The sequence below is a fragment of the Dendrobium catenatum genome, unplaced genomic scaffold, assembly GCF_001605985.2.
Source record: "Dendrobium catenatum unplaced genomic scaffold, ASM160598v2 original_scaffold_186504, whole genome shotgun sequence".
In the NCBI taxonomy this organism is placed as follows: domain Eukaryota; kingdom Viridiplantae; phylum Streptophyta; class Magnoliopsida; order Asparagales; family Orchidaceae; genus Dendrobium; species Dendrobium catenatum.
Genome location: NW_021504922.1, coordinates 84,117 through 99,263, shown reverse-complemented (window position 1 = coordinate 99,263; position 15,147 = coordinate 84,117). Strand labels below are relative to the sequence as shown.

The following is a 15,147-nucleotide window of genomic DNA, read 5'->3' as shown; positions in this document are numbered from 1 at the left end:
AAAAGGGGATGCTAATATGCGTTGAAATTGAGCAGGTAACGCTGCTTAACCTTATTTCTTCTTGTGGAATGAGCTGCTAGTCAATTATAGGTTAATGTGAGCCTTGGTTTGGTCATAGGTCAAAATCCTAAGGCATAAATCAAAGCTAAAGTCCAAAATGGCATGTTATAGGAAAGGAAAAAGGGGAATGTGTACCTATATAATATGAAAGCGAAAGGCAAAAAGGAGTTGATTTGAGTGATACATGTGCGCACATCTTCATTTAAGAAATTTTATATCAATGCATTATATCCTCTTATCCAATACTTAACCGTACTGTAAATTTTGAACCAAACTTAAGCATGCAGTCATGTAGTATCACAAGCTGAAAGCAATGAACCTGACAGCCTTTTATATATAAATTACTTTGGAAGACATGGAGTATCACAAGCTTATCAAGAAAAGTTTTGCAGTATGGTATTCTTCAGCTGGCTTGTTGCATAAAAATTATGTGACATATTGGAAATCCTATTCAATACAATAAGGAAAGAATTGCTTTGCCAAGCCCCGTGCAGTAAACAATGGACAACATTTAAGTGTTACTGCATATGCTACATCTCACCTTCAAATATCGTATAAAGTATACTAATCCATCTAAACTCTTAGCCTTGTATATATTTTGTTGTTGAAGGCCATTCCAAAATAGTTTTAGCCTTCTTTGCCTCAGCAGTTGAGACAGAAAGCCAAAGAAGACTAGCGTATAATTCATATACATTTACTTCTGTAAATTAGTTAACGTGCTTCTCAAACCATAAGAACTTGGAAATCTTAATGCGTAAGATGGTTCTCATTAGCATATTACATATCAGATTAAAAAAGCTACATTAGATACAGAAAACCAAAGATGACTTGCAAAGAATTCATATACATTTACTTTTGTAAGTCAGTTGAGGCGCTTCTCAAAGCATAAGAACATGAGAATCTTATTGTGTAAGATGGTTTTCATTAGTATATTACATATCAGAATGTCCTCAAAATAGATATAGATACCCTTAGAAGAATGAAGTACATAGGTATCACTCTAATACGTGCTGATGCATTGGCTAACTCAAAGCTTCTTATATTTTTCCATTTTCTATCTTAAAAGCATTCCTCCATTCTGCTGTCATGCATGTGTATTTGATGCTAACCACTTGCAGTGAAACTCATCCTTTTTGTTTATTTGTGATAGCACAACAAAACACTACACATGAATACGCAAGAATTTAATATGTAACTTTGATGGCTAGATATATTAACGTCCTTTGGTCGGATTCCCTACTACTGGTGGAGATTGCTTTTTGAGGCTCCTCACTATTAATATGTAACATAGATGACACATAGGAAGACAACTTGATTTGGGTCAATGGATACATGGTTCCTAAATCTTCCTAAAATATCATAATTTTGTATATTTGAGGTGAGGCGTCACACCCAATTTTGACTTCCTATAGTCAATTTAGAGTGTAACAGAAAAGAAGAATCTGAACATACCTTCTTTTTAATACTCATTCTGAAATACCTCTATCAGAATCAGGAAGTAAGAAATAGCCTATTCAAAATCTCTTAATATATCAAGTTTTGTATTTAACAACATGAAGCATATATAATCTACCTCAAATAAAATACACATCTCAAATGAAATACAAAGCTTTACTAACTTTTAAAATTTACTCACATCCTCAAAAGTGTATGTACAACTCCTACTCAGATCTTTTTGTACATCCAAAAGTATATGTACACAAAACGTATAGTTAACTATCCTGCCTACTACTCCTTTGGCTCCTTCCCCTTACCTGTAGTACAACCACTGCTAATGAGACATGACTCAGTGAAATATGTAAGCAATGTATAAGAAACAATATAATATTTTGACACTTTTCACAATCATACAATATGCTAATGTAATTAATAGTAATTAATAAATCAACAAAATTGGAATAAATTGAAATGAATGCTATCATAACATAAGAAATATGAATTCACAATTATATAAACTTTTATTATTTCCTATGCATCGTTTGGGTATCTCCCTTACAATCGGTAACTTTGTTTAATTTAAGTTCTCCGACTCCTTTTTCTTTTATATACCACATCAATTATACTCTTTTTCATTCAATCCAACCTCCTCCCTTTCCTCTCTTTTCCTAATGAAATAAGAAAACTAATTTCAGCAATACAACTTTTAGCCATACATATTTAAGCATTTGCTAATTTCAGCATACTTTCAGCCATACAACAAATTTTTGCACACAATTTCAGTAGTATTAATTTGCCATACAACAGATTTATGAATATTAATTTTCCATACAACAGATTTCATACATTCAAATATGAATTATAAATATAACTATTGATTTCAGATTTTTTGAATTCCTAAACACTTTCCTATGTCTTATTTCCTAAGAAATCAACAGCAATAGCTGTAGCAATCTTCCACAGCAGCCCCGCCTCTTCCAGCTCCCTACTCACCTGAAACCCACGGCCTGCTTCGAACCAGAAGCATCGAGGATGGGAGGAGAAAATGGAAAGGAAATGCTGTATTTGAGTGCTTTAGGCCACTTAATACAATAATAACATTAAATCCACCTAATGTTTCCCAAGGCAAATCTCAATCGCTGATTATAGTCCTTTGCTATCCAGCTCTTGCATGCCTATGTAAGTGGGTAAGCTACAGGAATATTAATAAAATAATGAAATGACTGTTAAGTAACTGCTATTAGTTATAAATTAATAGTTAGTTAACTTAGTTTTAATTTAACTTTTATTGAAATGTTAAACAGCTATTCATTAAATAGTTATACATATACAATCAGATTAATCTTTAAATATACTTCTATATGTTAAAATGTTTGAAATTTGAAGTAAAATTTAATGAAAATAAAGAACTTTTAGAGGAAGTTTATGCTTACATTATTTTGAACATTTTGGATATTTTATGAGGGGTCTCTTTGAATGAAGAATGATGTACTCTATAGATTTGTTGACCCGTCCTTTTCTAGCATAAACCATATAATCTTAGAGAGGCTGTCTTTTAAACCAAAGTTATGCCCTCACCTCTAAAATTCCATAAAAAACCATGTTTTTGTCCAAACAGGCTTTCATGCCTTGAATGAACTTTGATTACTTATTCATCATATTCCTCTTAAAAATTTCACATGAAAGGCCTAAGAATTCATATTTAGTCAGTGAATTCAGTTTATTCAATTCAATAAGTACTGAATTTTGCATCAGGTTTTTTTGTGAAAGATATTGTGTATAGGTTGTAACGAAACGCTAAATAGTACTTGGATATTTGCTAGAACTTGTTAACGGAGTGTTTCCGTGTTTCTTTGTTTTTAGCTAGATCTCTTGAGTGGTTGAAATAAGGCTTCGTTTGGGACAACTTTCTTATTTCTTTCTAAAGCAGCTTTCTAGTACAAAAATTTATAGTTCAAGAAATTTTTATACTAGAAAGCTGCTTTAAAAAGCAGTAAGAAAGCTGCTCCAAATGAAGCCTAAATCTGGTTTTGCATGGTGTCCACTTGAATAAATTATAATTCGATACATGTTGCAAATGATTTCTCCTAGAAGTGAATATTAGATTATTTAATAATTGCATTGAGTATATGAACTTTGATGCATCGTTTAGTAGTGCATCTAATTATGTTTTGTGCACTGACGCAGGTTGGAACATTAAGTATGGGAAATAAGCATGAGTTTGATATGGCTGCTAAAGTTGAAGAGGTAAAGATGTTGCTTCTGTTGACATTTTCTCCTTCAAAAAAGAAGTTGCAAGTATATGGGCTGTAACTTGCCATTGCATTATTCATAATGAACTTTTTATTTAGCTTTTATGGTTCTGGTGTCTCAATACTTACCATTTGACACCTTTCTTGTTCAGATGCATAACTTAGCCTATGAAAAAGCAAGAATAATGCTTCAGAAAAACTATCAATTACTTCAGATTATTGTGGAACAGTTGCTTGAACGTGAGAATCTGACAGGAGAGGTTAGTACCTTATCTTCAACTGATTCACTCAACGTTTATTGGTTTTATAGGGCCCAAATGAGAATCTAAACTGCTTCTTCTGAATTGAATCTAGATAGAGACATTTATCTAACTTTTTGTAGATTATTTGGTAGATAATAATTTACGTTTATAATTAATGCTGAAGTATAGGCTAGGTTGTTCTAGTACAAATTCTTTTATTATATATTGAAGTCTTAAAAGGACTCATGTTATTATTATTCACAAATTCTACGTTCGCTGTCGACTTCCTAACTCAACCCTCAAGTTAGGAAAGAAGATGTATTAGGTTTGGCTTATTTTAGAAAAGGTAGAGATAGACATAAAAGGACTTGTTTAGAAAATATTAGAAACGACCTTGTCGACGTTGGCGGCCGACATTGATGACCGCAATTGCAATGAATTTTTCAGTATATTTGAAGCTTGCCTAAATCCGAAGATTCCAAATACCCCAAAAAATGAACTAGGGAGTGGATTCTAAATGCAACAAAATTTTACACTACTTTTGTTTTTACTTCAAACCAAACACCAATATTTTCAAAATCCGGTGTTTGGAATATTTTATACTCAGTTTGTTTCAAACCAAACAGCCCACCCCCCCAAACATTTTTTGGGATAGTGAGAAAAGGCATTGGATTGTTGTTTTGTGTGGGTTTGCGTGCAGTGAACAATATTTAATTTTCTTTTCGTGAACCTTTGCTCTTTACACCATCCAGTAATTCTAATTTTCCTTTTTTTTCATCTTTCATATGTGAACATTATTGTTGCCAAGTTCCATGTTCTGGATAAAAAAAGTGAAGGGTTGCATTAGGTAGTCGACGACCAGTATAAAATTGTCAGATAATCTTAGGTGCCCTTGCACTAGTCAATGGAACTAAAATTAGAATAGTAACATTAAATATAGGTTCTCTTACTGATAAATTAATGAAATTAATAGATATTATGATTCATATGAAAATAAATATTTTATGCATTCAAGAAACTAAATGCGTTGGAGAGAAGGCTAAGGAGATTGATGATATTGTATTTAAACTACACTATTCTGATAAGACTTGTATTAGTAAATGATGTAGGTGTGATTATGATAGGCAACACTTGTAGATCGCGAGTATGTCCTATCAATCTTTTGAAAAAACAACGAGAACAGTGACTGGACTGCTGTCCACAGCAGGAAAACACAGAAAAACTGCAGTTTACATCAGTAAGATAGCATATTTTAAGAGGAAAACTGAAAGAAAACTCAAAGCGAGACTTGTATTCCATTAGACAGTGAATTAAATAGCAAGATACAATTGATCCTCTATTCGAGAGGAGGATCGATCTCTCCCAAATCTCTAGACGCTGCTAGAGCCCAAAGAAAACCTAAATATAAGAGATCTCAAATTTCAGCCCAAATTCAAGATAACCCCACCCTAGGAAAATCAACTATTTAATGCATACCAATCAAAAGGAATTCCCTAAACAATCCCTACATTCAATTTCCCTCCTAAAATCCATTCAAAAACCTTCATATTCAGCCCTGTTTGATCCAGGTGGGCGTGCGGCTGAAACGGGAGGCGGAAGTTCCGCCTCGTTACGCGTGGACCTGTCCCGCATGGTCCGGCTGGACCGGTCTAATAATACTCCCCTCCCAGAAATCCACCTTGTCCTCAAGGTGGAGATATGCTTGTGTTCCGGTGGAGGTGGCCATCCTTGAGGTGACTGAAAATCCTTACTATATTGTGTAACCAAGGGCTGCACGGAAAGAGAAACATCCCCTCTCTCCTCCATCCTAATCACATTCAGCTTGTGTAGTCCCACCATATAATCTTGCCCCACTTGCATATCCCTGACAATGGTCTTAAGTGGCGTTATGACTTCGGATAGCCCTGCATCTCCCCTTATAACCATGTTTCTCCCATCCACCATTAATTCCATCGTGAGTGTGATAGGAAATACTTGAGTTCGCAAGTAACCTAACCAAAATCGGCGAACCAACAGCAGCCAAATGGCTGTCCACAGTAGGAAAACAACATAAATCTGCTGTTTATAGCAGAAAAATAGCACTTTTCTGGGAAAATCGGAGAAAAAACTCAAAGGAAAGCTTGTATTTCACTAGTAGATGAATAAAAACAGCAAGATACAATTGATCCTCAATTCGAGAGGAGGATTGATCTCTCTCAAATCTCTAGACGCCGCTAGAGCCCAAAGAAAACCTAAATCTAAGAGATCTCAAATTTCAGCCAAATTCAAGATGATCAAATCCTAGGAAAATCTACTATTTAATGCATACAAATCAAAAGGAAATCCCTAAACAATCCCTACATTCAAATTTCCCTCTGAAACCCCCCAAAAATCCTTCCTAAAACGCTCCGTTTGAGCTGTCGGCCCGCCCGATCTCCGCAGGAGGCGGAGATCGCGCGACATTTCGCGAACTGCCAGTCCCGTGCGGACCGGCTGGACCGGTCAAGTGGACCGGTCTAACAGAGTGCTTCCCAATTGTCCTTAGTTTCCTCCAAGGCTTGCAACCACTTCATCCCCAGGATGACATCAGTGTTTTTTAACTCTAGTGAGAGAAAGTCCCCCCTTACTTGAAGAATCCCCTGGATGGTCAACACCACTCCTTTACAGATTCCCTGGCCTTTCTCCACCTTCCCTGTATCCATCATCACCCCGTAACAACCGGTGTCCACCAATTTCACTCCCAGTTGGTTGACGACCTGAGTGAAAATGAAATTGTGGGTAGCCCCACTATCAATTAGCACCATCACCTCACGGTCAGCTATCTCTTCTTTCACTTTCATATTGTGACTCGAAGTGAATCCCACAACAGAGTTCAGAGAGACTTCTGTCACATCCAGCTGCAGCTTCTCCTCCTCATCAAATCTACTTCCACCTCCCTCCTCGTCTTCCTCATCTTCACAGACAAGGAGAACCTGAAGAGTTCGGTCCTTGCACCTATGCCCCGGCATGTGCTTCTCCTCATATCTGAAGCATAACCCCTTTGCCCTCTTGTCCTGCAACTCTTTCTCTGTCAGCTTTTTGAATTGTCCCCCATTTTCCCATCCAGTTTTCTCCATTGGCGCTTCCTTCAGACTCCCCGGCGCCGCCCCTTGTGATGGTAAGAATGTGGTAGTCATCTTATATGATCCTCCATAATAGTTTCCTCGAGCTCATCTTTCTAATTTTTTCTGATCTTCCACCAACCGCGCCAGCTCCATAGCCTTCCCTAGGTTCCTTGGCTCGAGCCCCCTAACTGTTATTCTTATCTCCGGTTTCAGCCCCTTCATGAAATTTCCTTCCAGGCAACACTTGTAGATTGCGAGTATGTCCTATCAATCTTCTGAAAAAATAACGAGAATAGTGACTGGACTGATATCCACAGCAGGAAAACACAGAAAAACTGCAGTTTACAGCTGTAAGACAGCAGATTTTAAGAGGAAAACTGAAAGAAAACTCAAAGCGAGACTTGTATTCCATTAGACAATGAATAAAATAGCAAGATACAATTGATCCTCTATTTGAGAGGAGGATCGATCTCTCCCAATTCTCTAGACGCCGCTAAAGCCCAAAGAAAACTTAAATATAAGAGATCTCAAATTTCAGTCCAAATTCAAGATAACCCAACCCTAGGAAAATAAACTATTTAATGCATACCAATCAAATGGAATTCCCTAAACAGTCCCTACATTCAATTTCCCTCCTAAAATCCATTCAAAAACCTTCCTATTCGGCCCTGTTTGATCCAGGCGGGCCTGCGGCTGAAATGGGAGGCGGAAGTTCCGCCTCGTTGCGCCTGGGCCGGTCCCGCTTGGACCGGTATAACAAATTATAGATAAGAGTTCAAAGGATAATATTGTAAAAATTAATAGAATTGAAGATATAATTATAACTTTAAAAATAATTGTTGATGCTAAGATTATTAATATTATGAATGTTTATACTCCTCAATTAGATTTGTATTTAGGTCTAAAATGAAAATTTTGGAATCACTTGGAAGATTTAATATAAAAGATATCTTAAAGAAAAAAAATTATTAGAGGAGATTTAAATGGACATGTTGGTGGAGAGATAGATAATTTTAAAGCATTTATGGTGGCTTTGTGTTTCAAGCGACTAATGAAGGTGTAAGATCATATAAATTTTTTTTAGTTTATGATTTTGTAATTGCTAATATCTTATTTAAAAAAAAAGAGACGAGAATCTCATTAATTATGAGAATGGATATAATAAAACTTAAATTGATTATTTTCTTATAAGAAAAATAGATTGTTTAGATTGCAAAGATTATAAAATTATTTCGAGTAAATGTTTATATACTTAACATCGCTTATTATTTTTGCATTTTTTAGGTGAAGGGGCAAATGTTGTTCTAGTATTAGATGAGACTTTTAAAGAATATTAACAAAAATATTTTTGAGAGTGAGATACTAGATCTTAAGACCTTGTATGTGCATAAGGAAGCTAATGTTATATGGAAAAAAGTAGCTAGTGATATTAACAATATTGCGAAAGATGTGTTTGGAGTATCAAAGAGAAAAACTCTTAACAGTAAAAATAGTTAGTGGCAGAATCAAAATGTGCAAGAAAAGATAAAAAAATAAGAAGATTTGTTATGAAAATTGATTTTGATATAAAAATTTTGATAATTGAGAAAGATATAAAGAGCCCCTTAAGGAGTCTAAAAAAGCAAAATGCGATGCAAAGATTTTAGCTTTTAATGATTTATATGGTAGATTAGATATTAAGATGGGCGAAAGATATATGTATAAGTTAGCCAAACAAAGAGATAAGAGTAATAATTATTTAGTTGAAGTGAAGAGGATTACGGATGAATAGGGGTGTCAATTTCTGGTCACGGGTCGGGTTCAGGTCGAACCCGGAACTGACCCGGGTTCAAATGCGGGGGGTCGCGCGAAGGCGCTTCCGCAACGGGTCATGTCCGCGTGGTTAGGTTAAAACGGGTTGGCGGGTCAACCCGGCAACCCGCCGGGTCAACCCGAACCTGACCCGTTTTATAAACGGGTCGAAATCTCTAACCCAAACCCGACCCGGTTCGGGTTCGGGTTGAACCCGAAATTTTCGGGTCGGGTTTTCGGGTCAGGTCAAATGTTGACAGCTCTACGGATGAATATCAAAAAGTCTTTTTATTAGAAGAGGATATTCATCAAAGGTGGATAAGATTTTTTTGTAAACTTTTCAATGAAGATTATTAAAATCTGATTGACTTTAGTGACCTTAACACCCTAAATGAAAATAAAGATTTTTGTTTTTATCGACGTATTAGTAAAACCGTAGTTAGAGAGGCTTTAAAGAAAATGAAGCATGGAAAAGCTATTGGAATTGATGATATTCCAATAAAGGTGTGGAAATGCTTAGGAGATGAAGGAATTTCTTGGCTTACTAAACTTTTTAATATTATTTTGAAGGATAAAAAGATGTTATATGAGTGGAGAATGAGTGTGTTGATTTGTATTTTTAAGAATAAAGGTGATGCACAAGATTTTGCGAATAATAGAGGAATTAAGTTAATGTATCATACTTTAAACCTATTGGAGAGAGTTATGGAGCATAGGTTGTGGCGTGATGCTGATGTTTATCAAAATCAATTTGGATTCATGCTAGGTAGGTCTACTATGGAAGCTATACATTTATTGAGAGGCTTGATGGTGAAGTATAAAGAAAAGGAGGAGGATCTACATATGATATTTATTGATTTAGAGAAACCATGTGATAAAGCTCCAAGAGAAGTGCTATGGAGAGTTCTAGAAAAGAAAGGGTAATATTGCTTATATCCAATTCATTAAAGATATATATGCATAAGCTATTATTTGTGTTCAAACAAAAGGTGGTTTGATCAAGTACTTTTTATTTTAGTTGGATTACATCAAGGATCAGCCTTAAGCCCATATCTTTTTGATTTAGTCATGGATGTTCTCACTAGACATTTGCAAGGGGTTGTACCCAGGTGTATGCTTTTTGTTGATTATATTCTTCTTGTTGATAAGACTAAAGAGGGAGTTGAAGGTAAATTTGAATTATGGAGGTCAACTTTAGAGTCTAAAGGCTTTCGTTTGAGTAGATCTAAAATTGAATATATGAAATATAATTTTAGTAATAATAGATCTAGTGGGGGGGATTTTTACTTTGGGTGATCAAGTCATTAATAAGAGTACACATTTTAGATATTTGGGGTCTATTGTTCAGAGTGATAGTGAAATAGATGGAGATATTATCAATAGAATTCAAGTTGGATGGTTGAAGTGGAGGAATGCATCGGGCTTGTTGTGTGATAGAAAAGTCCCCCACAAACTTAAGTGAAAATTCTATAAGATGGTGGTTAGACCTACAATGCTTTATGGTGTATAATGTTGGCCATTAAAAGAGAAGCATAATATTAAGTTAAGTGTTGCATAGATGTGAATGCTTAGGTGGATGAGTGGCTTCACTCTTAGAGACAGGATACGAAATGCGCATTTACGTGGAAAGGTTGGAGTTGCACCAATGGAAGATAAGATTACAGAGAGTCGCCTTAGATGGTTTGGTAACATAAAATGATGGCCTTCCAATGACCTGGTTAAAAAAGTAGACGTATTAGATTTGACTTATGTTAAGTAAGGTAGGGGTAGACCTAAAAAAGGCTTGGTTAGAAAATATTAGAAATGATCTTTCTTTATTAGATTTAAATGAGAATTTAACTCTTATATGGCAAAATAGAGAAAAAAGATTCTTAGCGGGATAAATGCTTGATGTTGTTGTTTTCACCTTTCATATGTGGCTAGCAATTTTTAAAGCCTGAAACTGAATAGAATCATTCGCTTAAAATCTTATAAGTAACAAGCAAGCAGGCTTTTAGCCATTTGATAATCTGGTCAACAGTCTGCAACTGTTTAAGAGAATATTCCCCCTTTATGGTTTTGAAAATTTAATGCACTAGGCGTTTTATGATTTTTTTTTCCTGAATATGGTCTGTATTTACTAACAAAGGTACTGAGATCTTTCGTTTATATCTATGTCATCCATATCATTGATCAATTTGTAACTTTGACCTTCTCCTACAGAACTTGGTCTTCTATATTTCATTCTTCTTATGTGAGTGGGGATGATGGAATTAGAATTCACATTACCAATGAGTGAGGGGTTGTGGATCACAACAAAGTGGGTGTTATTAAGGTTTATAATTATGTTTTACCGTGTAGACCTGAATGAATTTTTCTGCTCAAATGTGAACATTTTTGTTCAGAAATGTTTACGGAGACAACCTCATTGTAAATATAAGGTTCTGTAACAAAATCATCCCCGAACTTTGCATAAACACTAGCTCCATACACTTGTTTCACCCTTTGAACTGTCAAATGTTATCATTCAGACATATTTCAAGTTTTATCTTGTAGAGATGCTGATGCACTAATAGAACAAATTCAACGCAATAGTCGGGATAACAATGCTGGACAACAATAATGAAGCAGATTTTCCTTTTTCATTAAATTGCACCAAAAATGGTATTTCATAACTTCTTGTTAATGACAATGGGAAATTGTAAAAGGGTCCAAACCACACTATGTAAGGTATTAGCCCACGTTGTGCGAGAGGTTCACTCATTTTGTTCTTGCTTATCTCATTCTTGGCTGAACTTGATGATTTTAGGACTCAAATACTTCCTATCCAGCCCTTTATATCAGTGATTCTTTGCTAAATATTTGAAGGTTGATTGGATATTAGATAAGATATTACGCAAATATTCTCCTACATTTTTTGAGTACTTTATGTTTTGGTTTGAGATTTTTCATAAGCAAAAGCCCCTATAATTAATTAGCCCTCTCTTTTGCGAGAGTGAAATTTTGATAAAATTGGTTGGTAGGCTATATGATGTTTAGCGTTTTCCCTAGGGGCCCAATTTGTTTAAATCGAATTGTGATAGAAATGATGATGTATTCAATTAAGATTTCATGATTTTATCATCTCAAGTTGTCATGTAACTTAGTTTATTTAATCTGTGGATGTAGTCTATCCAACATGACTAAAGAGTTATTGTCAATTATCATGAGTTGCTTCATACAAAGGAATCTCACAAACATAGGGCAAAAGTTTTCCCTAGGGGCCCAATTTTAAGCTAATATTAGCCATTAGAGGGCTTTGCACTATGTTAGGTGTGCCTTATGTGCATAGACATAGACGTTTGGGAAATTGTAGGCTTAGGCCAATATAATAGTGTTGTCATTAAGCTAACCATTCACTCATGGGACATGTGCCACAATCTTTACTAGTGCGAGATATTTGCATTATTTTGAAAATTGGATTGGACTGAATAGTTCAACTGGGAATCGGTTGTTTCGTTTTTTTTCTAAAGTTGTTTTCACATTTAATTGGAAAAAATTAGTTCAAACCTGCAGTTCAACCGCGAAATAGTTGAATGGATCTCAGTTTTCAAAAACTAGCTAGTTTAGTTATTATATCCTTTAAATAATTAAAAAATTAGTTTAATAAATTTAATGTAAATTGGTTAAATTAAATAAATTAATTTAAATGTAATATTTTAATTTTAAAATCACTATTAAATTTTTATTATTATCATTTTTCAAACAAGATTAAACTAAGCTTATTCATATTTCCCCCACCATTCGTGTGACTTGTTTTTCTCTTTCATACTAAAAAGGCTATGTTGACCTCTGCATTAAGATAAAAGAAAACAAAATAAAAAATATGCTTAAAATGATTACCTGTACAAGCCCATGCCGATATCCTACCCAAATCCCACTCAAGTCCCGCTCAAATCCCTGCAACGGCGCCGAATGCAGTCGCTTCACCCATGCTCACCTCGATCAAGCCTCCCTCAGCATCGTTAAATACCGAACGAAGCCAAGGGATTAGCACACGAGACTTCCTCTCCTACGATACTCTCTGCTCTCTCCCACGGCTTCTGTTCGCATACTCCAACCTTCTCCCGATCCCGTCAAAGCCGCGTGAAATCCTCCCTTACCCGACCTCCGCACTAGCAACCGACCCCAGTCCGACAACCTCAAGCCTGTCGCTCTCCCCCTTCGTGAGCTTTAGCCGACTTCTTCCCAACTCCATCTCGACACTTCTCCGATCTTCCTTCTCCAACTCCACGCAAACTCCATAGCAAACCGAAGCCAAAGCCACCACCTCACTGTCTTCCGACCTCCTCAGCTCGATCTCACCCTCTCCTGCTCCCGACCGTGAGCCCCAATCCTCAGAGAGAGAGAGAGAGAGAGAGAGAGAGAGAGACGAAGCTCCCCTACATCACGCCGACTGCCCTAGCCTCCTCCCCGGCTTTGCTCCTTCGAAGACCTCCCCTGCCTCTCGGTTCGGTAGTCACGACATTTTGATCGGGACGCAAGAACAGGAGCTCGTTAGCTGAGAAGGTAACTTTCTCCCTTAGGCGCGCTTCTTCGGCTTGATCCCGTGAAACCGAGAGGAGGAAATAGAGGATGTATGCTAAATCCTCTCAAAATTTTGCTCTGATCTTTTATTAGTCTTAATTAATCATGTTTGATTAACTATGATTATTTATAATTAAGCATTATTAATTACCAATAATTATAATTAATTAGTGATTTTGATTAAATTTAATTGATTATATTTAATTACTTTTAATCTTAATTAAGTAATTATCTATGATTATTCATAATTAATTATTGTTAATTAATTATAATTAATTACTAATTATGATTAATTTAATTAATTATATTTCATTAATTTTTTAATCTTAATTAATAATTACTTATGATTATTTATATTTAATTATTAATTAATTATAAATAATCATATTTAATTACTGATTATGATTAATTTTAATTAATTGTAATTAATTAGTTTAATTATAATTAATTATTTTAATTAATAATTAATTATTATTAAATATAATTAGTTATAGTTAATTTTTATTAATTCTACCATACACGCCTTTATTGCGCGTGGTGGGAAAGACCCAGTTTTCTCGTAGTTTTCCCCTAAACGGGGGATACGCCGGGAGGCTGTCGAAATTTCGGGTGAATACGGGACTGTACCTGAACTCATTTGAACTCAAAAAGACACTAAATGAACTCAATCTAAACTTGAATTTAAACTCAAAGATTACAGAGGACCTTTATTTGGGACTTGAACTTGAACAACATAACAATGGACTATGCTTGGACTTGGAGTAAGCTTGAACTTGAAATTGAACTGAAGCAGAGGACTCGGACTTGTATTTGGACACAAGATGAACTATAAAAATATTTGAAATGAAATTGAATATGAACTTAATCTCAAGACAAGGAGCTCACACTTGAACTTGCAAATGACTACAAGAACTCAAACTTGAATCAATTTTGGACATTATGGAACTTCAATCAAACTCAATCAAGAAGAACTTGATTTGGGCTCAGACTTGAATTGAACTTAACAAGATTATTTGTGGACTTAAATCTTGAACTACAACAAGGCTTGGATTTGAATCTCATTTGACTCAAAAGAGTCATGATTCGAATCATTTGAACTCAAACTTGGAGCAAAACTTGAACTAGACAAACTCAAACTTGAGTTTGGACTTGACTTTGATGGTGACCCAAAGAACTTCAAATGAACCATATAAGATCTAACTTGTATAGATTACAAGTGGTAAGCTCCAACTTAAATGCAAAGGAACATATATGAGAGACTTCTGATTCCTACATCCCATTCCAACCAATGTACTTGCATTCAAAATATGAAGCTCTCAATTGAATGTGGAAGGACCTTCATGTTAATTAGAATGCAAATGTCACTAAGCAATAATTACCTATAAAATGAAGAGTGATTGCAAGCAATGCTTGATGATGGATAAAATTCTCTAGCTCTCATTCTTAAACGTTGACCATGCAACAAGGATCAAATGGAGAAATGCAAAAATATCCTCATGCTTACAACACAAAGTCTTTAATGAGCATTCGTCATTTCAATGGAGAAGCCAATTCATCACGCAAGATTCAATCTAATCAAGTGAATTGAATCAAATAAGCAATGGAGGCTTATGTTGAATGAAATTTTCAATGTTGATTAGTAATGACTTGCAATGCTAGAAGATTTATAATAGACATTTGCAAGATCATTATAGCAAGAACATTATAATATTCCCGTAGTTGACATCAGAGTACAAA

General features: G+C 35.2%; 1 protein-coding gene across 5 annotated transcripts in view; it reads left to right on the top strand.

The window, feature by feature from the left end:
- Positions 1–15,147, top strand: part of LOC110101998 (probable inactive ATP-dependent zinc metalloprotease FTSHI 5, chloroplastic) — a 107,557-nt gene that overhangs the window by 65,419 nt on the left and 26,991 nt on the right. For all 5 annotated transcript variants that reach the window (XM_028692385.1, XM_028692386.1, XM_020830120.2 and 2 more), the window contains exons 16-17: positions 3,685–3,744; positions 3,902–4,009. In XM_028692385.1, coding sequence (XP_028548218.1) covers positions 3,685–3,744; positions 3,902–4,009 — 168 coding nt within the window. The remainder of the gene's footprint in view (positions 1–3,684; positions 3,745–3,901; positions 4,010–15,147) is intronic.